Here is a 13,394-nt window from a genome sequence, read left to right as displayed (position 1 = left end):
CTGGAGCTCCGGAGTGGCTGGGTTTTCTGTTTGTTTGTTTGTTTTGTTTTGTTTTGGTTCTCCTCAGTATATGAACTCTCCTTAACTATACAGCACCATGACTATCTTGCCCAGGCTAAATGGAGCAGGTTATCCAACCCTGATTGAGAACACTCAAACAATAATGAAAATTTCTCCCAAGGAAGGTATCAGGGGTAGGTGGCCAGATTACTGGATTTCTAAGAAATAGAGTAATCTCTGTACCATGGAAGGGATCAAATCTTTAAAGCAGTCATGAAAAGAAGCAGTAAAAACCTCCCATCCCACAAATGTTATGTGGTCTCCCTCCAGAAGACATTCAGATAGTGTGAGGAATGAAATCAATATACTCGGGTTGCCTGGTGAAAAGACCTAATCATTCCAATCAAAAAGATGATTGTAAGACTCCTGCACTATTTGACTTCCAGGAGATGATGGTATGTTAGTTTCTCAATATAAAACGATAAGGGAATACTATTAAGCATTACAGAGGAAGGAAGTATTCATACATAGGACAGCAAGGATAAATCTCAAAAACATGCCCAATGTATGAAGCCTCATGATGTATGATTCCATTTATATGAATGTCAATAAAAGGCAAATCTATAAGGAGAGGAGCAGGATGAGTGGCTGTTTAGGATTGGAGAAAGGCATTGATTGTAAGTGACTAGGAGGGATCATTTATGGGGCAGTGGAAATGTTCTAAAATTGTACTATATCGAGGGCTAAACAATTCTATAAACTAAACATCTTTCTTCTTTTAATCCTTAAAACGGATGGATTTTGTGACCTATAAACAATAACTAAACGAAGCTGTTGGGGGTTAGGAGGATGTTGTACCAGTAAATAAGTGGCTATGCAGGTCTGGGGGTCGTTCCTCAGATACCGTTTGTCTGTCACTAATTCCATTCTTTCTCTGTGCCTACCTATAAACCAGAATTGGGGCAGGAGAGGACGACACATTACCAAATTTGAGAATGTGTAATCACACCACCAGACCTGGGAATCTGGAAAGGCAATCAGATATAACTTTACCCATCTAGAAAAGATGAAGAAATGACAAATGTAACTGCTGCCTGGAGGCCTTGCTATTCCATTACAGTAAATGGAGATTGCTGAAGGAAATCGGACTCCAGCAGAATCCCCAAAGAATAACCAGTCAGTTGACAGGTTTTCTAACAAAAACGGGACATGCGTTCACCAAATCCAGGTTGGTTTTACTTTAGAAGCAGGAACTGTTTCCACGAGAGCGCGAAGCGGCGAGATCTGCTCTTAGGGCCAAGAGGGCCCGCTAGTTCTCCCGCGGCCAAGCGGCTAGGTGGGCTGCAGCTTGCGCTGGGCATCTCGGTCACCTGGGTCCAGACAATCCTGCGGCTCCCGCAGTCTGGGACAGTGCGTGGGGGAGTGTCACTCTCCAGCCGGGTGGAGGCGGCGGAGGCCCGCGGTGAGGCCCCGCAGGGTTACACCGCACTGTCCTGCACGTCGGGTAACCTGATGTCAGGCGCTGTCCGACCTGCGCGCACGTCCCTAGGCGCTCTTCCCGCCGCGCTCCCACAGTCCCTCCGACGCCGAGTCCCGCGGGGCCCCGGGACTCCATCCCGGACCTTCTTTAGGGACGATCGGACACCGAGTCCAGGTGGCCGAAATCCGCGCCGCGGGGGGGAGGCGCCTCCACGCCGGCCTCACCCCGGGGCCGGAAGGGGGTGAGGGCGGAGCTGGACCGCCACCGCCCGGCCCTGGGGGAACTGGCTCCCAGCTCCCTCCCGCGTGCCCCCCGCATAGTGCTCATGCGCGCGGCCCAGCCTTTAAAGCGGCAGCTAGAGCCGCGCTTTCGGCAGTCGGGCGCAGCCGGGCGGATCCCACGCAGGTGCAGGACCGTGGGCGGCCGGCTCTGGCGGGTGGGATCCCTGACACTGGCAAGTCCTGCCTCTCCTTTTTCGTGCTTAGCTTGTCTGTCTGTCTTCATCTTGGCGCCCTCCTTCCCACCACCCCGCAATCCCGATCTGGGGTTGCACATCGATTGTGGGTTTGGCTCGACTGGCAGCCGAAGCGCCGCCTCCAGATCTAGAGGGGCCCTGGCCCGGGAGACCTCCCATCCTCGGCGGTCCCTGGGTTCCCGAGGGAAGCAACATCTCTGAGGAGGGGGCGGGCGGGCGTCTTGAGCTGGGGACTTGCCCCCTCCCCCACCCCTGCCTCCTTCAGCCTTGCTCTCTCCCAGGTCCCAACAGCCCCTCAACCACCATGTCGGCAGCCTGGATCCCAGTTCTCTGTCTTGGTGAGTACGCGTACCTCACCGGCCCGCTTCCCCCTCGCCCCAAGTGGGGTGGAGGCTGGAGCCAGTCCTAGCGCTTTCCTCTCTTTGAAGGTATCTGTCTGGTGCTGCTGCCGGAGCCCGCGGGCACCGAGGGAGCTGGTGAGTTGTGGGTTCCCGGGGCAAGGAAGGAGCGCTCGGTCCTGGTCGTCCGAGGGGCCGAGGGTCAACCGGGATTCAGATCGAGCCCCCTGCACCTTGGCTCGAGGGCAAAGGTTGGAGTTGCTGCTTGGCTCGTCCCAACCTTGGATTTGCCTTGACTTACCTGTTCTCCCCCGCGAGGGGGTCCCTGGGGTCCGATGGGGACGTTCTTCCCTAGGCGCAGAGAAGGAAGCCTTTCTCCATGTCTACCCATCCCACCGAGCTCCCAGGCCTGAGCGCCGGCGGCAAAGGTTCAAGCAAGGGTACTTGTTGATCCCCACGTAGAGGCACACTAGCGTTTGGGGTCGAAAGAAACCTTCAGACTGTCGTAGCCGACAGACAGGGAGACTCGCGTCGTTGTCCTACCTTGATTTTCCTCCTAGCTGTGTTTCAGGTGTAATCCCTTGAAAAAGCACATTTGTGGTCCCATTCACATACGAGAAAGTCTAAAAAGTTTGTTCCACGTGTAGAGGTCCAGGTATTGGTGGGCGGTTCCGTGTATTTTCCTAGTAACTTTTCTAAAATCCGTTGTTTACCATGAAAGTAGAAATAAGGGTAAGTATTGCACTCGGGTGCATTTCTCACTCTTTCCCCAGTAAAGTCAGCGTTAGAGGGTGAAGGCAGTCTCTGCGCCCAATTCCAGTATTGCCCCTACCTAAGCCGAAAATAGGATTAGCACTGTTTAATAATAGGTTTGAAACTCCTGTTTTCGGTAAGGATTTTAACTTGGCAATTTTCTAGAGGTCTGAGTTCCAAGCTCAAGAGCATGTGCCTGCCATCCTCCTTCCCTTCCAGTCCACATGTACAGCTCAAAGCAGAGGGAACAGAGAGGCTCCTTGTTAGAGGCAAGCTACTCAATTGGGCAATGTGACCAGACAGTATTCCTCTCTTGGAAAAAGGAGAGTTTGTTTGTTTTAAAAATGTTTCAAAAAGTTTTAAAGGCCATTTTCTTGTATTTGGAAAATGCATTAGTAATGTTAATCTCAATTTAATATCTACTGTAAATGGACCAATTAACATTCTGTATTGTTATCTTGTTGCATATTACTGAGGGCTTGTCTCTACCTAGTGTCTTTTGTAGTAAAAACTTTGATTCTTTATTAGGTTAAAAGTGCAGAACTTGAGCATATTAACAGTGCTTTCTAAAAATCCATTCACTGCCTGAAATATTTCTTTGGACAGATCTGGAGCAGAAATAATCAGGTTCAATTAAGATAAAAATGCTCCATTCTGATGGGACTAACTTCCCTGTCTTTTGGAAGTTGTAGAATGTTCCTTGGGCAAATTAACCCCATGGTTTGGTTTTCTCATCTGTAAAATAAATGACTGAGCTAAACAACATTCTGTCACTCTAAGCATCATTTTACTGTTTACTTAAGAGAATTTGTGATTTTAAGGCTCTTTGTTTATAGGGCAACTAGGATAAATGCTGCTGTGAAGTGAAAGGTAGCTTAGAGGGATTTTTGCATATACCTATGAAAATGTTCCAGGAAGGCTCAATTCAGATTCACTACCTTCACTTCATGCTTCATCAGAGTGGGATTTCCGTTTCTAGAATGAATAAATGCTCAATGAGTAATGCTATTTTGTAGTTCCAGTGTATTTCCAAACTGATTAAAAACTGAGAAAATTATAATATTAGACTTCTCTAGTGGTTGGGAACTAAGTTAAATTGGAAAACCAACTTTTGACTTGCTAAAATCTGGGAATGGTGTGAAATGGTTACGTGTCAATGGTGTAGAAATTAGGGAAGTAAAACTTAAATCTCATGCCCTGGTTTCCCCACCATTGTTCCCAAAGAAATTCCAAGTGTGCTTATTACATTCCCTCCTTTTTCTTCAGTTCCTATTGCTATCACGTGCTTTACCAGAGGCTTGGACATCAGGAAAGAGAAAGCAGATGTCCTCTGCCCAGGCGGCTGCCCTCCTGAGGAATTCTCTGTGTTTGGGAACATAGTTTATGCCTCTGTATCTAGCATATGCGGGGCCGCTATCCACAGGTAAGCCCAAACACACCAGGTGAGGGGGGAATGCAAGCATAAATTATTTTCTTTCCCACTTTAGCCTTCATACTTTTCTTTGGTGCCAATTTTGGCCACAGAAGATAGATATATTTAAAGTTTTAAAGTTCCCTGAAACATCAAAAACATAAGGGAAGCTTTCTGACGAAGGGCAGATTGCATTAGTTCTTGATGGCTAGATTTTATGGTTCTAATCATTTCTAATCATTTCATTAACATTTCTAATCAGATCATGTATTACAGAGCTTTCACTATGCCAACCATCATTTTAACTTCTACCACAGTTCTACAGGGTAGGAACAGGTCTGCTTTTATAGTTGGGAAAACTGAACTCAGTTTGTCAAGAATCTTACTCAAGGTCACTATTGTTTAGCAAGTGCCATGCTATCCTTCAGTAGAATGGTCCATGTGACACTTTGAAAAAAAACGCAGTGCAAGAGCATGTTGTTAAAGTATTTTAGGAAAATTGTTTTATTAACTCTGAATCTCTGAGCTGTGAGGACAGGATCCTACAAGTGTATTATCATCAACACTTAAGAAGTTGGACAGCACAAAACCGTTTCCTCAGGCAAATTTTACTCCTGTGCAAGCAAGTTTTTAGGAGACTGGCAGCACTCGACTTCCCTGCCGAACTATTTTCTTGGTTAATCAGAGCCATAGAGGCAACATGGCACTATATGTCAGCCTGGTGCCCTGGAAAAGTGTGGGTGGCATCTCAGCTGTTCCTCTCATGTTGCAGGGGAGTAATCAGCATCTCAGGGGGACCTGTGCGGGTCTATAGCCTACCTGGCCGAGAAAACTATTCCTCTGTAGAAGCCAATGGCATCCAGTCGCAAATGCTCTCCAGGTGGTCTGCTTCGTTCACAGTGACTAGTAGGTACAATTATATTGTTCTCACTTATTAATATTGCCCCCAACACCCCCCCCCCCCAAAATAAGTTTCCTGCTTTTCTTAGTCCAACTTATTTAATTCTGGTAGGAAAATTCTGTGGTCAAGAAGCGTTCAACTATGGGATAGAATTAGGAGACCAGAAGGGTCATGTATCACTCCAGCCTCCAAACTTGGGTGAATGGGGGAAGAATGATCTTGCTGTCAGAGATGGCATTACAAACTTGAATTGACTGCATTCAGAATGCCTTGAAACTCAGAGAGACACTAAACGGCAACTCCCTTCAAACTGTGATCCTTTCAAATGTAATAGAAAATAATCCATTTTGGTTCTCTGACAACTAATATGTAGTTTATATTTTTAATTACCATCACCCTGTTGTATTTATTATCCAGAACCCTAAATAAGATTTATAATTAATGATTAAAAAAAGAAAGAAGAAAAAAAGTCTTCTCTTTACTTTAACAGAAGGCAAAAGTGGTGCCCAGGAAGCCACAGGACGGGCAGTGTCCACAGCACGTCCATCAACAGGTATGAAACATGGAACCTCTCTCCTAGTTGCCTGGCAGTTACAAATAAAGTGTTGTTGGTAGACACTTACCTTTTAAAATGTGAGGTTAAAGGCTGATATTATAGATAAAGTAAAATGTTATGTTTACTGACATATTGCAGACAGAAACATTCAATTTTATATTTCAAATCCCTTCTTATATTTTCATTACCAGCTTTACTACCAATCATTCTCTCAAAGTCCTATGTTTTCTCTGATTTGACAGACCACAAAGTACCATGAACTTATTTCCAATTTCATTTGCTTTATTCCTTAATTATTGCACTGTCAAATGAATAAAAGGAATTAGTGTATGTACTACAAAACAAAACAAAAAATAGAAAGGGTCCTGGGCATTTAAAAAGAAATTAGTATTTGTAGAGGGACAGTGTGCCTTTATTTTTATGTGGTGCAAGGATCTGACCCAGTGCCACTACAACCCTAGCCCAAGACTATGGACATTAAAGTTAAAAAAAAAAAAAAAAATTTAAGAACATTAGTTTTTTTGTTGCCAGTCTGCCTCAACTGTGGGTTTGGATATCAGATTCTTGAATCAGAGGTATATCAAATATGTAGGCCTATAACAGTCCTGTCTTATTTCTTTGTTGGGGCATGGCTTCCCTAGTCCAGGAAATCATGAGGAAATTAACTTTCAAAAAAGACCTTTACAAGAATGACACTCTGTTTATTATAAGCTTTCCCCCCATGAGAGCTTCTTGCTCTGAAAGTTTCTTTTGCTGATGCTAAGTGCTCCCTTTGCTTTAGGTAAACGACTAAAGAAAACACCAGAGAAGAAAACTGGCAATAAAGGTAAGAATGACACATCCACTTGGGAAAATAGCATTTCCCCTGCCTCCTCTTGTGATTGCTAACAAAAGGACTTGTTTGGCTATCCACAGACTGTAAAGCAGATATTGCCTTTCTGATTGATGGAAGCTTTAATATTGGGCAGCGCCGATTTAATTTACAGAAGAATTTTGTTGGGAAAGTGGCTCTGATGTTGGGAATTGGAACAGAAGGACCACATGTGGGTCTTGTTCAAGCCAGGTACCAACTTTGTTAAAGTGATGATACAATCATGAGTTGCATGTAAACATATTGAGTTGTGGACAAGCTGAATTCTCAAACTATACATTTAGGATTTAAGACTGGGCAGGCATTTGCCTAACATATGCAAGGCTAGGTTCCATCCCCAGTAGTGCAAAAAAGAAAAATGAAGCAACAATAACAAATAAATAAATGAATAAAAGATAAAAAGAAAGAAATGCCTGGGCAGACTATTAGGTCTGAATGCCTCCTTTTTGGAACAAAAGGATTGGAAGAATCATATGCTATCTCTATATAAAGACCAGAAGATGAACTGGAAGGTCTTGTTGCTCACATAAATCTGCTGTCACATCTATCTACTCTGCTTGATTCCCAGTTTCTCTCTTCAGAAGGAAGAAACAGTAATAAGTCCATTTCTCTTTCCTATTCTGCCATTATTCTGGTTAGCTCTTTCTATATTCCCTTGGTTTGGAGCTCTTCTCATGTTAAAAGAATAGCTATTGATGTCTTTTAGAATTATAGTATGCTCATTATACCAAGCTTGAAATTTCTCAAATCATACCTCCCAGAGATAGTCATTATAAAACCTTCTATTTCCTTTAAGAAGATATTTGATAAATATATGTTTTTTAAAAGGTTGGTCTCTAAAAATGTCTTGTATCCTGTCATCCCTCAGTATTTTGGGCATTTTCTCATCAAAAGCATTCATCAGAAAAACGACATTTCATAATATTCCTCTGCACAGTTCCCTAGCCATTTTTCTATTGTTTTTCACCCTTGCAAACTACTACGCTGTGATGAGTATCCTTTCTGATGATTTCATTAGGCTAGATTCCTAGGTGTTAGTTCTGACATTCTGAAGCCTTCTGAAATAGAACTGCTTTCTAGAAAGTTGAACCAGTTTAAATTTCTATCAGCAGGGTATAAAGGTGTCACCAGTACTTCTACAAACTCTTAACTTACATTTTATTTATGTTATTTTTCAAAGTTGGCTCTGCTTTTAGTTTATTTAGATAAAAAACTAAATTATTTAGTTGTGTGTGTGTGTGTGTGTGTGTGTCTGTGTGTGTGTGTGTGTGTTTAGTGTGAGATGACTGTTGATTTTTTTGTTGTTGTACCGGGGATTGAACTCAGGGGCACTCAACCAATGAACCCCCACATCCCCAGTCCTTTTTTTGTATTTTATTTAGAGACAGGGTCTCCCTGCTTTGCTTAGGTCCTCACTAAATTTCTGAGGTTGACTTTGAACTCTCCATCTTTCTTCCTCAGCCTCCTGAGCCGCTGGGATTACAAGTGTGAGCTACCATGCTTGATTTTTACATAATTTAATCATTTGTCCCTCACCTCAAAAAAGAAACAAAAAAAAAGAGCTCCTAATTTCTTTATTTTGTGGTATCTTTCTTCCTCTTCTTTTTGTGGTGCTGGGGATTGAACATGGGATCTTTCACATACTAAGCATGTACTCTACCACTGAGCCACACCCTCAGCACTGTGGTATCATTTTTATGTACAAGTTTGGGTAAGGCTATTTCTTTGGTCCAAATGCTCACTCTTTTTTTTCTTTTCTTCTCTTCTGTTTGAGACATGTCTCACTAAGTTGTCCAGGCTGGCCACAAACTTATGATTCTCCTGCCTCAGCCTCCCCAGTAGCTGGGATTATAGGCATCCAAGCTCTTATGCTAATTCTTACATCTTTTTTACACTGTTTTGATTATTACAGCTTTATTGTACATTTTAATACCCCCTGAGGCAGTTCCCCTGCAGTCCATTTCCTATATTTTTTGGGCTAATTTGACCCAATTATTTTTCAAAGGGAAAGCTACAATACTGTGTAGACACAAAGACTAGCTTCTTATAAACTTCCCGGTTTGTAGTTTTTCTACTTTAGGAAGAAATTAGAGTAGATAAGTTGTGTCAAGAGCTTATATTTAAGTTGAAGAACAGAATGTATCATTAAGGATGCAAAAATATGACTGACCTCATAATTCATAATTTGTATAGTTGAACAGTGACTACAAAAGTGAAAAGGTTATCAAGCCATGAAATCTGATTTTGTGACCCAACATTTTACAAGGTGTACAGAAATCAAACTACCAGGTATACAGAAATATAATTAGTGCTATACTTGTCCCTCAAAGAATTTTTTTTTTTTGGGGGGGTGGGAGGGCTGGGGTTGTGGCTCAGTGTTAGAGCACTTGCCTAGCACATGTGAAGCACTGGGTTTGATCCTCAGCACCACATAAAAATAAATAAAATAAATGTATTGTGTTCATCTACAACTAAAAGATATATATTAAAAAGTGTTTTGACTGGGACTGGGGTTGTGGCTCAGTGGTAGAGTGCTTGCCTAGCCCATGTGAGGCACTGGATTCAATCCTCATCACTGCATAAAACAAAATAAAGTTTTAAAAAAATGCTTTTTTTAAAAAAAAAAAGTTTTGACTTAATAAAATAACTACTGATAATGCTAAGGTCTTAAACTTTTGCACTTACAAAATATTGCTTATCTAAAAATTAAGTATAATAAATTATTATTATTTTTTTAACTCAACATGGTCTCTAATGAACAGAGTAGTTATAAAGTGAACTGAGTGGCTTGGGAGGCTGAGGCAGAACAATCACAAGTTCAAAGTCAGCCTTAGCAAAAGCTAGGTGCTAAGCAACTCAGTGAGACCCTGTCTCTAAATAAACTACAAAATAGGGCTGGGATGTGGCTCAGTGGTCCAGTGCCCCTGAGTTCAATTCCTGGTACTCCCCCAAAATGAAAATTTCTAAAATTTAAAAAAGTGAACTGAGGGCTGGAGGATATAACTCAGTGGTAGAGCACTTGCCTAGCATGTGCAAGGGTCCTGGGTTCAATCCCCAGTAACACACACACACCACACACAAAGTGATATGAAATTCTTTTAATATTAACCTTTTTTCTTGAGTCAGGGTCTCACTATATTACCCAATCTGTCCTTGAACTCCTGGATTTAAATGATTCAGGAGATTCAGTCTGCTTCCTGAGTAACTGGGTATACAGATGCATGCTATCATGCCCAGCTATTATATATAAATATCTCTCACAATACATACACTTTAAAGATCAGCAAATGTCATTTTCATTTATTATAAAAAAGTTAATATTTTATAATTAATTTTCTAGTAACTTTTTCCATTAAAAAAATGTTGGCTTTCGTATGGTTGAAATTGTCCCTTCTTATGGAAGAGACCTGGGTACAAGACCCCAGAGTGTTCAGGGCTTCCAGGCTTCCTTACTGGAGCAGACCCAGTCTCACCTGCAGCTATTTCCCAGATACCTGGTGCCCATCAATGCAGACTTCCATTAAACCCAGGGTCCTGAGCCAAGCCCAGTTTCAGATGCTTCATACATATTGTCAAGGAATAAATGCTAAAGCCAGACAATCCTAAATTTAAAATGCAGCCATGCTTTGTTGGGCAAATTACCCAAGTGCTCTGAGCAATTTCTCTATTTAGGATAATAATCTACCTTGAAATTATGATGAAATGAGTTTGCAAATGTGATATGTATTTATTACTCAGAATAGAATAAACCCCCAATATAGCAATTGTATTTGCTGTATTTTAGAAATTATACTTATATTTCTAAATTCAAAAAAGGATGCAGTGTCTTAGTTGACTACATACTGTGGGATTAAAACAGAAATTTGAGGATCACATGCCTGTAATCCCAGTTATTCAGGAAGGCTGCGGCAGGAGGATCAAAAGTTTGAGGCCAACCTGGGCAATTTAGCAAGACTCTGTCTCATTAAAAAGGAGTGGGGATATATCTCAGTGGTATGGTACAGTGCTACTGGGTGCAATCCCTAGTACCACAAAGGGTGTTGCCTCTTTACAAACTTTTTAAAGGTACCTAATGTTGCTTATTGCTTTCTCAACATTCCCAATACTCACTGAATAATATCTTTTTTTAAAATCATAGTGAACATCCCAAAATAGAATTTTATTTGAAAAACTTCACATCAGCCAAAGATGTTTTGTTTGCCATAAAGGAAGTAGGTTTCAGAGGAGGTAATTCCAATACAGGTAAGTAGACTTGGACACCCAGGGTGTAATATAGTAGAGAGTTATTAGTGGTCAGATGTGTGGAAACAGTGTTAGGCCATTTTATATGAACTGTTGTGAAACTCTTCCTTCTGGTACTGGAATCTTAGCTAGGCCTGCATCTGATCACCTAAGATTAATATTCAACTTATAATGAAAAATATACCAACATGTTAATTGATAGTTCTTATTTTAAAAAATCTAAAGCATTGATTTATAATCTTTATATAAGATAGGCCAGATATCACTATAATGCTAAAAAGAAGCAAAGGTTTAACAGACTTATCTAATTAAGGCAGATGTGGCAGAAAGAATTAGAGTAGCACAATTGACCCTCTGAAAAGAGAATTTCTTGTTCCTGATTCTTAGAGGTATGCAAGAAAGGCAAGAAAGCACATGACAGGAGTAGGAGTCAGTTTTGTGTTTCTGACTAGTGATTGACATGAAGTAAGGAAATGTGAGGCTTCTGGGAGGTAGAGGGGGAAGTAATGTGGGTAGTGAAGACAAATAGGCCTGAAGGATAATTAAACTTTTCCAGCTGAGGCAGCTATTATAGAATCCAGTTCCATATATGTTAAATTCTTAAACTTAATAGTAGCAAGGAAAATAGAAATGTCATTTGAGCAGAGGTAAATGCTGCCTGTTTGCATCTTTTTAAACCCAGGCAAAGCCTTGAAGCATACTGCTCAGAAATTTTTCACGGCTGACAGTGGAGTGAGAAAAGGGATCCCAAAAGTGGTGGTGGTGTTTATTGATGGCTGGCCTTCTGATGACATTGAGGAAGCAGGCATTGTGGCCAGAGAGTTTGGTGTCAATGTATTTATAGTTTCTGTGGCCAAACCTATCCCTGAAGAATTGGGGATGGTTCAGGATGTTGCATTTGTTGACAAGGTAAGGGGGTTAAGGGGTATCTTCTGTTCTGGTTGTTATTCAGTTTTGCAACTGTAAGCATGGTGCTGACTGGCCCCATCTGATTAACTCTGAACATTCAAGATTGAATGTTTTCAAAAACTTTTAATCTTAGAAACAACTTCTGATCTCATTGGATTATCTTCTATGTGTCTCCCCCATTAGGCTGTCTGTCGGAATAATGGCTTCTTCTCTTACCACATGCCCAACTGGTTTGGCACCACAAAATATGTAAAGCCCCTGGTACAGAAGCTCTGTACTCATGAGCAAATGATGTGCAGCAAGACCTGTTATAACTCAGTGAACATTGCTTTCCTAATTGATGGCTCCAGCAGTGTTGGAGATAGTAATTTCCGCCTCATGCTTGAATTTGTTTCCAACATAGCCAAGACTTTTGAAATCTCAGACATTGGTGCCAAGATAGCTGCTGTACAGTTCACTTACGATCAGCGCACAGAATTCAGTTTCACTGACTATAACACCAAAGAGAACATCCTTGCTGTTATTAGGAACATCCGCTATATGAGTGGTGGAACAGCCACTGGTGATGCCATTTCCTTTACTGTGAGAAATGTGTTTGGCCCTGTGAGGGACAGTCCCAACAAGAACTTCCTGGTAATTGTCACAGATGGGCAGTCCTATGATGATGTCCGAGGTCCTGCTGCTGCTGCACATGACGCAGGTAAGATCCTTGTCCTTTGTATGGAAAGGGAACTGAGGAGGGGTTTTGTGAATTTGGGGAGTAAATAAAAATTTAAGCATTTATTTTGTGGAACAAACACCTGCAGTGTAGCAGTCATTGTTCTAAGAACTTTATCTAATATTAGCTGATTTGTCAGAGCAGCCCTACTAATTTCATTCTACAGAGATGGAAACAATCTGATACAGCTATTAAATATGGTAATATAAACATGCTGGCTTGAGTGCACTCCTAACCACTGGATTATCAGAACTGTCTTGAGAACCATCATGTTAAGGACTTAAGTTCAAGTGCTTATGTTTGGCTCAAATTTGGAATATATCCCCAAATAATCACTGTTTACCATGCCTACCATGTGAGTGATTATTCTAACTTTTGTCTGTAAAGTTTTCAGTCCAGCATGAATTTTCTAAGATAAGGTCACCAATAAACAGTTTAACCCAATCCCATCTAAACTTTCCTCAAATTGTCTTCTTGAGATAATGAACACACACTCCTGTGTTTTAAAATGGTAGGTTTCTTCCTCCAACCTTAGCATTACTTTTGGAAAAAGTCTAGTTCCTGAAGACATTAATCTAATGTGTTGCTCAGATCAAACAGGCTACAGGGGGGAAAAATGCTAGGATTCCCTTTGTGGGGACGTAAGTAAATGACTTGGAAGGGGAGAATGAACAGCCTTGCATTGTACATTTTCTGTACCTCCTTTTCCCTATTCAATTCCTAGTGACTAAACCTTTTCT

The 13,394-nt window shown here is 41.6% G+C and overlaps 1 protein-coding gene across 2 annotated transcripts in view; it reads left to right on the top strand.

Moving 5' to 3' along the window:
- Window positions 1–1,801: 1,801 nt before the first annotated feature.
- Window positions 1,802–13,394, top strand: part of COCH (cochlin) — a 50,044-nt gene continuing 38,451 nt past the window's right edge. The window contains exons 1-11 of one of the 2 annotated variants that reach the window (XM_079127234.1): window positions 1,802–1,885; window positions 2,237–2,293; window positions 2,384–2,431; window positions 4,313–4,469; window positions 5,230–5,363; window positions 5,849–5,911; window positions 6,696–6,740; window positions 6,830–6,977; window positions 10,924–11,027; window positions 11,710–11,936; window positions 12,120–12,636. In XM_079127234.1, the coding sequence (XP_078983360.1) occupies window positions 2,260–2,293; window positions 2,384–2,431; window positions 4,313–4,469; window positions 5,230–5,363; window positions 5,849–5,911; window positions 6,696–6,740; window positions 6,830–6,977; window positions 10,924–11,027; window positions 11,710–11,936; window positions 12,120–12,636 (1,477 nt within the window). In that variant the 5' untranslated portion in view covers window positions 1,802–1,885; window positions 2,237–2,259. The other variant, XM_079127233.1, reaches the window with a different exon arrangement.

This window comes from Sciurus vulgaris, assembly GCF_902686455.1.
Source record: "Sciurus vulgaris genome assembly, chromosome: 2".
Classification (NCBI taxonomy): domain Eukaryota; kingdom Metazoa; phylum Chordata; class Mammalia; order Rodentia; family Sciuridae; genus Sciurus; species Sciurus vulgaris.
This window is presented reverse-complemented; position numbering and strand designations above follow the sequence as displayed.